The sequence below is a fragment of the Oncorhynchus clarkii genome, chromosome 29, assembly GCF_045791955.1.
Source record: "Oncorhynchus clarkii lewisi isolate Uvic-CL-2024 chromosome 29, UVic_Ocla_1.0, whole genome shotgun sequence".
Lineage (NCBI taxonomy): Eukaryota > Metazoa > Chordata > Actinopteri > Salmoniformes > Salmonidae > Oncorhynchus > Oncorhynchus clarkii.
This window is the reverse complement of record NC_092175.1, coordinates 7470395-7483644: the sequence shown is the minus strand read 5'-3', so window position 1 is coordinate 7483644 and position 13250 is coordinate 7470395. Positions and strand designations below refer to the sequence as shown.

Here is a 13250-nt window from a genome sequence, read left to right as displayed (position 1 = left end):
CACAAGGTCCTTTGCTGTTGTTCTGGGATTGATTTGCACTTTTCACACCAAAGTACGTTCATCTCTAGGAGACAGAACGTGTCTCCTTCCTGAGCGGTATGATGGCTGCGTGGTCCCATGGTGTTTATATTTGCGTATTATTGTTTGTACAGATGAACGTGGTACCTTTAGGCATTTGGAAATTGCTCCTACGGATGAACCAGACTTGTGGAGGTCAACATTTTTTTTTTGAGGTCTTGGCTGATTTCTTTTGATTTTACCATGATGTCAAGCAAAGAGGCACTGAGTTTGAAGGTAGGCCTTGAAATACATCCACAGGTACTCCTCCAATTGACTCAAATGATGTCAATTAGCCTATCAGAAGCTTCTAAAGCCATGACATAATTTTCTGGAATTCTCCAAGCTGTTTAAAAGGCAAAGTCAACTTAGTGTATGTAAACTTCTGACCCACTGGAATTGTGATACAGTGAATTATAAGTGAAGTAATCTGTTTGTAAACAATTGTTGGAAAAATTACTTGTGTCATGCACAAAGTAGATGTCCTAACTGACTTGCCAAGAAATTTGTGGAGTGGTTAAAAAACTGGTTTTAATCACTCTAACCTAAGTGTATGTAAACTTCTGACTTCAGCTGTATGTATGTATGTATGTATGTATGTATGTATGTATGTATGTATGTGTGTATGTATGTGTGTGTGTATATATTTGAATGTGTGTTCGCACATGTGTAACACACGTGTGTATGTGTGTTAACCCTGTCTACCAGGCAGTGAAGACTATAGGGAGCGAGAGAGAGAGATGAAAGGGTGTGATTTGTGTCTCTGTGTGTGAAGTTGATGTGTATTACTGAGGTAAGAGACAGAGGAACAGTCCCGCCTCTCTGGACTTTCTGCTCCAATCACAATAGTCAGTACTGTCCGGTCCAATGTCAGTATAGTCCATTCAATCAAAGTATATAGTCACTGGCTCTAGCACATTAGTCCTCTCCTTGATTGTTGCTCTGTCCCATTCTCCGCACTTGAGGTTTACAGTCTCTTTTAAAATGTGTATGAGCATGAATTTCTGGAGGTGCAGTCTCCCATTATTTTAACAAGTGCGTCTGTTGGCAACACACTTCACAAGCTCATTGTACTCTCTACCAGTTAAGACATCAGAACTGCCAGCTCAGCCAAAGTGTCCATGCACTCAGAAACGCATCAATACAAAGTACGGTAATGTGGAACTCAGTCCTCAATGTTTCGGGTAGGAGAATAGGACAGAATCAGAGGCTCAAGTCTCTCTGGTGATCCATCAAAACATCCTTCAGTCGATTCAGCATCTGTCTCATGTTCTCTCTATTGTTCTCTTTCTCTCTGTGCTGTAGGATCAGTGCCCATCTCTTCTCCCTCCCCTCCTCTCTTATCCTCATCATCTCCTCACATCTCCTCTCCATTTTCACTTTGCTCCTCTCTTATCCTCTGCTCTCCTCTTGATGTTGTTGTTATTGTTTTGGTTGACATGGCAGTGGAGGATGGGATGTCACAGAAGTTCCTGTGCGTGGCGTTCTAGCTTCCTGTCTGAACCCGAGGACGGGGTTTATAGGTTAGGGGTCAGGTGAGTATGTGTGCTTACAGAGCCTGGAGCAGAAGCCCCAGCATGGTCACATACACACTCACACACCCTCTCACACCCAGGGGTCCAGAGGCTGCTGCAGACCTCTGGGCTTTCTCCTCCTCTCCCTCAGAGTCCATTGAACCCTGGGCCAATAATGCCTGAGAGAGAGAGAGAAGGGGGGGGGGGGGGTAAAGAGAGGTCATGTAAAGGTAATTGGAGAGAGAGAAAAAGAGGGAGAAAGAGAATTAGTCATGATGTACTGATGTAAATGTGCTTTGAAAAGAGAGCGAAAATGAGAGAAAGAGCAGCATGACAGGGTTGAGTTATGAGTGAATAGATGGATGGATGAACATAGTGATGAAGATGTTTATAGATGGATGAATGGACAGAGTAGATGGAGATGCAGAGAAGAGTAAAGCAGATATGACAGATGGACAGAACGTGGAGGAGGAGAGAGAAATGGACAGTGTCACGGAGGAGGAGAGATGGAGGGCTGCTGCTTTCAGAAAACCTGTTATGAGTTCTGTCACAGTCAAAGAGACACACACACACCAATGCGCAAATACTCATGCTCACCTCTTCACACTCGAAGTCATTGGAAGGAATGCACTTTTGTCCTCCATCCTGGAAAAAAAAACACGCCATCAGCATCGACGTACACACAGCATAAGCAACAACACACACACATATATATATATATATATATTGCAGATGAATCCTCACATTATCAGCTCAGGTTTTAAATGCAGTTACAGGAGGAGAGAATGAAGTCTGTGATTAACTCCTCACACACTGCCAGAGGGACAGTCTCTACCCCCCCCCCCCCCCCCGCCCCATCAGCGACTCTATGGGTCTCATTAGCATATCCCTGCCCGTCTCCTGGGTGGGAGAACCAATCAGATCTTATCTCTTCTCGGAACAGGAAGAGCTCTTTTCATGGCCAGGAAATCAAGAGAATAATAGAGAGCAGAAAACTGAGAGATAAATAACTAGTATAACAAACACACTCACACAAACACACACACACCTCCCTCCCACCGACCTCTTCGTGATCAGTCTGAATGTCAGGGGTTCCGTGCAGGAGACAGAAGTCCTGAGATTAGACTGCCAGCTGCAGGCCGTTGACAGTTTAAACACACAGTCCAGTATACACACACACACACTCATCCATGTACACACAGCATGAATATTTCCATCCATCTCACAGTTACCCTGATGTGTTCTGTCCATGTGTGTATTTCCCCTCCAGCCTCCATCCCAGTTACGGAATATTTAGAACGTCAGGACTAGATATTTCCTCAGCCGGTCAAGTGTCGGATGATTAAATCATTTATACATACACTATGAAAGTAGATACGTCACATGAACTAACGTCACTATTGATAACCATTGACACGCACACACAGGCACACACCTTAAGGTTGGCACAGGTTGAGAAAACACAAGCGCTATCCAGAGGCTTGATGTCATTGGCTTGGAGAGAAGGAGCGGGTTTAGAGTTGAGGGGTGGCTGTATGGGAGGAAAGGGCGTGGCCAAAGACTCTGTGGCGGGAAGTACACTCCCCTCTGATCCATAGCCAAACGCCTGGATGGAATTCTCTACAGAAACAGGCAGGTGAGAGAGAGAAGAAGAAAGAAGAGAAAGGCTAGATGGAGTGCAGGTATTACAGCTAGGTCACTGTTAGAAAAAGAAACAGAGGGACACAACCACACACACACACACACACACACACACACTTGCATTCCACTCACTGAGGCAGGTGTTGTGTGTGAAGTCTCTGAGGAAGGCGTCACACTCCTGTTCCTGGTTGCCAGTCCCTCTGCAGGAGCACCAGGGAGAGATGGTGCTGTTACTGGGACTGCTGTCCATGTAGTTAGGAGTCACATCAGACCCTGGACAGAGGGAGGGAGTAGACAATATTCAGAACCAAGAGTACGTTTGAAGAACGCTTCTGCTGTGATACCCTACAGCAAATTGCTGTTAAATGGAGAGAGGAAGCCAAACTCTAGTGGACTACGGCATATTTAGGCATATTTGAAATGACGAAACTATGGCAAGGGGTGACATTTAATTTACATAGCAATTTCCTACCATCCACTAGAGGCAACGCGAGCCTCTAATACCATCTAGTAGGCTTGCGACGAGCTAGGCCTCTGAGGATAGGGTTGAGAATGGTCTTCAACCGAGCATCGCGTTTTCAATCCCAGTGCTAGGCAATCGTTTAGTAATGTTTTTTATCTGTTTTAAACCTACCCCAAACCTTAACGCTAACCGTAACCACTCGGAATTAAAGCCAAAGAATAACTCCAATGCCTAAATTGAACAAAAATCAAGGTTAGTTTCGGTTTTAATTTCTCACAGTTTTACTAACATACAGAAAATTATGTGGAACACTCCATGATCTTCAGGCGGCCCCATGGTAAGGTATGGCGTTTTCTTTGGGGATTGAGTTGCGAGAGAGGGTGTGTATGTACTCACCAATGAGGCCTACATAGGCCATTAGGCAGCCGTGGTAGTTATCATGGGGACAGCTGTTGATGGAGTGACCAGTCATCTGACAGGTGGTATGGAAATCAGCCAGTCTTGACCTACACGCACACACACGGGCAGATGAAAAACATTCCTCGTAATAACGCCATTTCAACCGAAGGAACTTAAAGACAGGGACACATACACTGAGTGTACAAAACATTATGGACACCTTCCTAATATTGAGTTGCACACCCCACTTTTGCCTTCAGAACAGCCTCAATTCGTCAGGACGTGGACTCTGCAAGGTGTCAAAAGCGTTCCGCAGGGACGCTGGCCCATGTTGACTCCAATGCTTTCCACAGTTGTGTCAAGTTGGCTGGATGTCCTTTGGGTGGTGGACCATTCTTGATACACACGGGAAACTGTTGAGCATGAAAAATCCAGCAGTGTGTGCATGAAAAACCCAGCAGATCTGCAGTTGATTGAAGTGGATTTAACAAGTGACATCAATAAGGGATCATAGCTTTCACCTGGTCAGTCTATGTATTGGAAAGAGCAGGTGACGATAATGTTTTGTACATCGATTCTATGCAGGAGTCAAACCCACAACCCTAATATTGCCCGCATCATGCTCTAACCCACTAAGCCATTGGAACCACCCACTAGAGTACTTACAGTAAGCATTATGATCATATTGTAAGGCTATTTTATGGGAGATTTATAGTTTTTTGTAGTTCGAAAATAAGGTGAATCAGTTGTTTTGAATTCCAATGGTTATTGATTATCTACCCAGCAACTACTTTTTGCTGTTGAAGAGTCTCAATCCCAACCTTACCATCCATTCTCACAGTCGTCTCCAATTGATTTGAGAGGGGGAATAATCGACTTCGACACAAGCCATTGATAATGGAAGGTTGAATAAAAACGACATTGCATTCACGTTACCTCAAGCCAAAGTAAGCCGTCTTTCATTGCATGTTGAATGAGGCTATGTAAGGCTATGAGGCGGTGTTAACCAAGGCCAAACAGTAGCCATCTGCTTTGTACTGTAGAGTGCCAGACACCTCCGCAGGCATAGGTAGCCAGTGGAAAAAGAAACGCACAGAGATCATTATTTGCTTTACATTTTCAGTCTCTCACGGGGAAGGGAATGTGAGCCGAGCATGAATGTCCTGTTGATATCTTCCAGTTTTGTCTCAATGCCCATTAAAAAAGCCACCAAGGACGTTCAAAGTCGCCGATGTGCACTCAAAAGAGAAACTCAAAAGAGAAACAAAAAGGGCCTTTCTCAGTTGTGAATATTTCCCTCATCCGGTCTTCCTCGATTCTAATTAGAGTTATTTTCAATTTTATGTCCTAAATGGCACCTTGTTCCCTATATTGTGCACTACGTTGGACCAAAGCCCTGGTACCCTGGTCAAAAGCAGTATACTATTTCTTTCTGCCCTACCATTAACATGAAAAACACATTTCTATATGCCATCAGCTCCCTAACTTGGTATAGGGTGTCCAATCAAAAACACACATTTTGACAAATGGGTAATTGTGTAGATGATCCTCTAAGAAAACCAATGGCCAAAACGTCATGGCTCTATCATAATTCGTTCAACATTCATTGGCGTTTTTCCCGTTGTAGGATGGTCAAAATAAGGGTGACTAAATGAATGGAGGCCAGAGAAAAAAAGTGATCATAAGTCAGTGAAATAGCATCGAGTAACCTAGGCTAGATGCTGTGCAAGAATTTAGGCTACCTGATAGGCTTACCATTGAACTCGTCTTCTCAAATCCAGAGGACATAAACAATATAGAGGTAAGAAAGATATCGATTTTGAAACATGACATGCAGCATTTTCATACACTATGTGTACAATACCAGTCAAATGTTTGGACACACCTACTCATTCAAGGCTTTTTCTTTATTCTTATGTTTTCTACATTATATAATAATAGTGAAGACATCAACACTATGAAATAACACATATGGAACCATGTAGTAAGCAAAAAAAAGAGTTAAACAAATCTAAATCTATTTTCCAACAGTCTTGAAGGAGTTCCCACATATGCTGAGCACTTGTTGGCTGCTTTTCCTTCACTCTGCGATCTAACTCATCCCAAACCATCTTAATTGGGTTGAGTTCAGGTGATTTGATGCAGCACTGCATCACTCTCCTTGGTCAAATAGCCCTTACACAGCCTAGAGGTGTGTTTTGGGTCATTGTCTTATTCAAAATCAAATGATCGTCCCACTAAATGCAAACCAGATGGAATGGCATATTGCTGCAGAATGCTTCGATAATTAACTTTTAACAAGGCACACTTGTTATTTGAAATGCATTCCATTTGACTACCTCCCGAGAGGTGCAGTGGTCTAAGGTACTGCATCTCAGTGCTAGAGGCGTCACTACAGACCCTGGTTTGATCCCGGGCCGTATCACAACCAGCTGTAATCGGGAGTCCCATAGGACGTTGCACAATTGGCACAGCGTTGTCCGGGTTAGGGGAGGGTTTGGCCGGGATAGGCCGTCATTGTAAAATAAGAATTTGTTCTAAACTGACTTGCCTAGTTAAATAAAGGTAAAAAATAAAAAGCTGGTTGAGAGAATGCCAAGAGTCTGCGAAGTTGTCAACAAGGCAGAAGGTGACTGCTTTGAAGAATCTCAAATCTAAAATATATTTGGACTTGTTTAACACTTTTTTGGTTACTATATGATTCCATATGCCCATATGTTTGCTTACTTCATGATTCCACATTGGCAATTGTCTTCACTGACATTTCCAACCTCTCCCTCTGTAATACCTACACGTTTCAAACAGACCACCATTGCACTGTGCCCAAGAAAGCGAAGGTAACCTGCCTGAATTATTACCGCCCCATAGCATCACGTCAGTAGCCATGAAGTGCTTTGAAAGGCTGGTCATGGCTCACATCACCATCATCCCAGAAACACTAGACCCCACTCCAATTCGCAAACTGCCCCAACAGATCCACAGATGATGCAATCTCTATTGCACTCCTCACTGCCCTTTCCCACCTGGACAAAAGGGACACCTACAGTGGGGCAAAAAAGTATTTAGTCAGCCACCAATTGTGCAAGTTCTCTCACTTAAAAAGACGAGAGGCCTGTAATTTTCATCATAGGTACACTTCAACTATGACAGACAAAATGAGAAAAAATATCCAGAAAATCACATTGTAGGATTTTTTATGAATTTATTTGCAAATGGTGGAAAATAAGTATTTGGTCAATAACAAAAGTTTATCTCAATACTTTGTTATATACCCTTTGTTGGCAATGACAGAGGTCAAACGTTTTCTCTAAGACATCACAAGGTTTTCACACACTGTTGCTGGTATTTTGGCCCATTCCTCCATGCAGATCTCCTCTAGATCAGTGATGTTTTGGGGCTATTGCTGGGCAACACGGACTTTCAACTCCCTCCAAAGATTTTCTATGGGGTTGAGATCTGGAGACTGGCTAGGCCACTCCAGGACCTTGAAATGCTTCTTACGAAGCCACTCCTTCGTTGCCCGGGCAGTGTGTTAGGGATCATTGTCATGCTGAAAGACCCAGCCACGTTTAATCGTCAATGCCCTTGCTGATGGAAGGAGGTTTTCACTCAAAATCTCACGATCCATGGCCCCATTCATTCTTTCCTTTACACGGATCAGTCGTCCTGGTCCCTTTGCAGAAAAACAGCCCCAAAGCAGGATGTTTCCACCCCCATGCTTCACAGTAGGTATGGTGTTCTTTGGATGCAACTCAGCATTCTTTGTCCTCCAAACACGACGTGTTGAGTTTTTACCCAAATGTTCAATTTTGGTTTCATCTGACCATATGACATTCTCCCAATCTTCTTCTGGATCATCAAAATGCTCTCTAGCAACTTCAGACGGGCCTGGACATGTACTGGCTTAAGCAGGGGGACACGTCTGGCACTGCAGGATTTGAGTCCCTGGCAGCGTAGTATGTTACTGTTGGTAGGCTTTGTTGTGCAAGTGGGAGAACTTGCACAATTGGTGGCTGACTAAATACTTTTTTGCCCCACTGTATAACACAGGGATATAACCCAAACAAAAGAGTGAGGTGTAAACATGGGACGAGACCCATAATAACAAGTGCACAACAACACGTAGCACGAAAGCCGATACAGCAGAGCACAGGTACTCACAATACCGATGGATATGGGACAATAATTGACAAGGACAATGTGGAACGAGGGCACATAGATACACATACTAATTAGGGGGAATGGGAACCAAGTGTGCATAATGAGAGAAGATAGTCCGGGGTTGATGGTAATGAATCCAGTTCAGTGACGCCTAGAAGGCTAGTGACTTAGAACTCCGGAGCTGGTGAACGGAATGATCAGCAGTACCGGGGGGGATCCGTGACAAGATGTTTCTACAACTTCATTGGAGTCCACCTGTGGTCCAATCAAGATTGGACATGATTTGGAAAGGTTACATCCCTGTCTCTATAAGGTCCCACAGTTGACAGTGCATGTCAGAGCACAAACCAAGCCATGAGGTCAAAGGAATTTGACCGTAGAGCTTTGTGTCGAGGCAAAGATCTGGGGAAGGGACCAAGAAATGTCTGATCATTGAAGGTCCCCAAGAACACAGTGGCCTCCATTATTCTTAAATGGAAGAAGTTTGGAACCACCAATGACTCTACCTAGAGCCCGGCCAAACTGAGCAATCTGAGGAAAAGGAATGGCCTTACTGAAGAGCTCAGTTTTGATGTTGGTGTGCTCTGCCTTTTTTTCTCCACACATAGTGTTGTGTGTTCCTTCCAAACAACTCAACAGTAGGTTAATCTGTCCACACAATATTTTGCAGTTGCACTGTGGAACATCCATGTGCACTTTTGCAAACTTCAGACGTGCAGCAATGTTTTTTTTGGGCAGCAGTGGCGTCTTCCGTGATGTCCTCCATGAACACCATTCTTGTTTAGTGTTGTACGTATTAATAAAAAATCCTACAATGTGATTTTCTGGATTATTTTTTCTAATTTTGTCTGTCATTGTTGAAGTGTACCTATGATGAAAATTACAGGCCACAATTGGTGGCTGACTAAATACTTTTTTGCCCCACTGTATACACACGTGTTTGTTTTGGGCTTCGTCCCTGTCGTTTTCATGACGCACTTTAGTTTGGGTTGAGGAAAAAAAAAACTCATACGTATTCCAGCGCCTGTCTGATATCATTATACAGCGTGCACCCACCCGTAGCACGCGTTCCAGCAGGTATATCTCACTTGTCACCCCCAAAGCCAATTCCTCCTTTGGCCGCCTCTCCTTCCAGTTCTCTAATGCCAATGACTGGAATGAACTACAAAAATCTCTGAAACTGGAAACACTTATCTCCCTCACTAGCTACTCCATGTGTAACTCTGTGTTGTTATATATGTCGAACTGCTTTGCTTTATCTTGACCAGGTCGCAGTTGTAAATGAGAACTTGTTCTCAACTTGCCTACCTAAAGGTTAAATTAAAAAAATAAGTGAGACATCTTGTCACGGTCATCATATGGAGGATATGTGTGTGATATGTGTGTGATATGAATTCATACTTCTTTAAATGAGAGAGAGAACACTGAACACATTTTTCAAAACAACAAAACGAACCGTGAAGCTAATATGGCCCACAAAATACCCAAGGAATATGGCTACCTAAATATGGTCCCCAATCAGAGACAACGATAAACAGCTGCCTCTGATTGAGAACCAATCTAGGCAACCATAGACATATAAACACCTAGACTAGACAAACCCCTAGACAATACAAAAACTAAACAAACCACCCTTGTCACACCCTGACCTAACCAAAATAATAAAGAAAACAAAGATAACTAAAGTCAGGGCGTGACAGTACCCCCCCCCCCCCCAAAGGTGCGGCCCCCCGGCCGCAAACCTAAACCTATATGGGAGGGTCTGGGTGGGCATCTAACCACGGTTGTGGCTCTAGTTCTGGACGCCGCCCCCCTTCTTTACACTGAGTCCGCTCTTGTAGCACTGACCCGTGGATCATCGCCGGAGGCTCTGGACTGCGGATCCTCACCGTAGGCCACGGGCTGGGGACCCTCGCTGCGTGGATCATCACCGGATGTTCTGGACTGGGGACCGTTGCTGGAGACCCCGGGCTGGGGACCGTCGCTGGAGACCCGGGCTGGGGACCGTCACTGGAGACCTCGGGCTGGGGACCGTCGCTGGAGACCTCGGGCTGGGGACCGTCGCTGGAGGTTCCGGACTGTGGCCCGTCGTTGGAGGTTCCGGTCTTTGAACTGTCGCCGGACGCTCTGGACTGGGTACTGTCGACGAACGCTCTGGACTGGGTACTGTCGCCGGACGCTCTGGACTGGGTACTGTTGCCGGACGCTCTGGACTGCCGAGGCGCACTGTAGGCCTGGTGCGTGGTGCCGGCACTGGTGGTACCGGGCTGGGGACACGCACCTCAGGGCGAGTGCGAGGAGCAGGAACAGGGTGTACTGGACTGCCGAGGCGCACTGTAGGCCTGGTGCGTGGTGCCAGACTGGTGGTACCGGGCTGGGGACACGCACCTTAGGGCGAGTGCGGGGAGGAGGAACAGGACGTACTGGACTGCCGAGGCGCACTGTAGGCCTGGTGCGTGGTGCCGGCACTGATGGTACCGGGCTGGTGACATGCACCTCAGGGCGAGTGCGGGGAGGAGGCACAGGACGTACTGGACTGTGGAGGCGCACTGGAGGTCTGGAGTGTAGAGCTGACACAACCCTTCCTGGCTGGATGTTTATTCTCGCCCTGGCACAGGACGCACTGTGCTGTGCAGACTCACCGGAGACACAGTACGCAGAGCCGGCGCAGGATATCCTTGTCCAAGGATGTACACTGGAGACCAGGAGCGCTGAGCCGGCACCCTCCTTCCTGGCTGGATGCCCATCCTAGCCCAGCCAATGCGAGGAGCTGGAATAGAGCGCACCGGGCTAGAATAGCGTACTGGAGACACCGTGCATTCCCCCGCATAACACGGTGCCTGACCAGTAACATGCTCCCCACAGTAAGCACCAGGAGTTGGCTCAGGTCTCTGACCTGACTCATGCAATCTCCTCGTGTTCCCCCCCAAAACAATATCGGGGCTGCCTCACGGGCTTCCGTGCTAGCCGTGTACCCTCATATCGTCGCCGTTCCTCCCGTGCCATCTCCACCTGCCTCCACGGTAGGCGATCCTCTCCTGCCAGTATTTCCTCCCACATCCAGTATCCTTTACTGTCCAGTATTTCGTCCCATGTCAATGTTGTCTGCTCCATCAAATGCTGACACATCTCAAGAATGATCAATGGAAACAGGATGCAACGGAACTCAATATCAAGTCTCATAGCAAAGGGTCTGAATACCTTTGTAAATAAGGTATCTGTTTTTTATTTTTAATACATTTGTAAAAAAAAAATCTAAAAACCTGTTTTCGCTTTGTCAATATGGGGGGTGTTGTGTGTAGATAGATGATAAAAAATTTATATTGAATCCATTTTAGAATAATGCTTTCACATAACACCATGTGGAAAAAAATCAAGGGGTCTGAATACTTTCCGAATGCACTTATATATGTCTCCCACTGTATAATGATATGAGACAGGCGCAGGAATATGTAATAGGGTTTTTATTTCTCCACCCAAACTAAAGTGCGTCATGAAAACGACGGCGTGTGTGTATATATATATATATATATATATATATATATATATATATATATATATATATATATATATATATATATATACACAGTGCTTTGCGAAAGTATTCGGCCCCCTTGAACTTTGCGACCTTTTGCCACATTTCAGGCTTCAAACATAAAGATATAAAACTGTATTTTTTTGTGAATAATCAACAACAAGTGGGACACAATCATGAAGTGGAATGACATTTATTGGATATTTCAAACTTTTTTAACAAATCAAAAACTGAAAAATTGGGCGTGCAAAATGATTCAGCCCCTTTACTTTCAGTGCAGCAAACTCTCTCCAGAAGTTCAGTGAGGATCTCTGAATGATCCAATGTTGACCTAAATTACTAATGATGATAAATACAATCCACCTGTGTGTAATCAAGTCTCCGTATAAATACACCTGCACTGTGATAGTCTCAGAGGTCCGTTAAAAGCGCAGAGAGCATCATGAAGAACAAGGAACACACCAGGCAGGTCCGAGATACTGTTGTGAAGAAGTTTAAAGCCGGATTTGGATACAAAAGATTTCCCAAGCTTTAAACATCCCAAGGAGCACTGTGCAAGCGATAATATTGAAATGGAAGGAGTATCAGACCACTGCAAATCTACCAAGACCTGGCCGTCCCTCTAAACTTTCAGCTCATACAAGGAGAAGACTGATCAGAGATGCAGCCAAGAGGCCCATGATCACTCTGGATGAACTGCAGAGATCTACAGCTGAGGTGGGAGTCTCTGTCCATAGGACAACAATCAGTCAGTCGTATATTGCACAAATCTGGCCTTTATGGAAGAGTGGCAAGAAGAAAGCCATTTCTTAAAGATATCCATAAAAAGTGTTGTTTAAAGTTTGCCACAAGCCACCTGGGAGACACACCAAACATGTGGAAGAAGGTGCTCTGGTCAGATGAAACCAAAATTGAACTTTTTGGCAACAATGCAAAACGTTATGTTTGGCGTAAAAGCATCACATCTCATCACACTGAACACACCATCCCCACTGTCAAACATGGTGGTGGCAGCATCATGGTTTGGGCCTGCTTTTCTTCAGCAGGGACAGGGAAGATGGTTAAAATTGATGGGAAGATGGATGGAGCCAAATACAGGACCATTCTGGAAGAAAACCTGATGGAGTCTGCAAAAGACCTGAGACTGGGACGGAGATTTGTCTTCCAACAAGACAATGATCCAAAACATAAAGCAAAATCTACAATGGAATGGTTCAAAAATAAACATATCCAGGTGTTAGAATGGCCAAGTCAAAGTCCAGACCTGAATCCAATCGAGAATCTGTGGAAAGAACTGAAAACTGCTGTTCACAAATGCTCTCCATCCAACCTCACTGAGCTCGAGCTGTTTTGCAAGGAGGAATGGGAAAAAATGTCAGTCTCTCGATGTGCAAAACTGACATACCCCAAGTGACTTACAGCTGTAATCACAGCAAAAGGTGGCGCTACAAAGTATTAACTTAAGGGGGCTGAATAATTT

At 44.9% G+C, this 13250-nt stretch overlaps 1 protein-coding gene across 1 annotated transcript in view; it reads right to left on the bottom strand.

Moving 5' to 3' along the window:
* Positions 1 to 220: 220 nt before the first annotated feature.
* LOC139388272 (GDNF family receptor alpha-2-like) overlaps positions 221 to 13250 on the bottom strand; it is an 86383-nt gene continuing 73353 nt past the window's right edge. The window contains exons 6-10 of the mRNA XM_071134838.1: positions 4072 to 4181; positions 3345 to 3485; positions 3007 to 3191; positions 2169 to 2216; positions 221 to 1750 (exon numbers count right to left, since the gene is read on the bottom strand). Of these exons, the coding sequence (XP_070990939.1) occupies positions 1607 to 1750; positions 2169 to 2216; positions 3007 to 3191; positions 3345 to 3485; positions 4072 to 4181 (628 nt within the window). The 3' untranslated portion in view covers positions 221 to 1606. The remainder of the gene's footprint in view (positions 1751 to 2168; positions 2217 to 3006; positions 3192 to 3344; positions 3486 to 4071; positions 4182 to 13250) is intronic.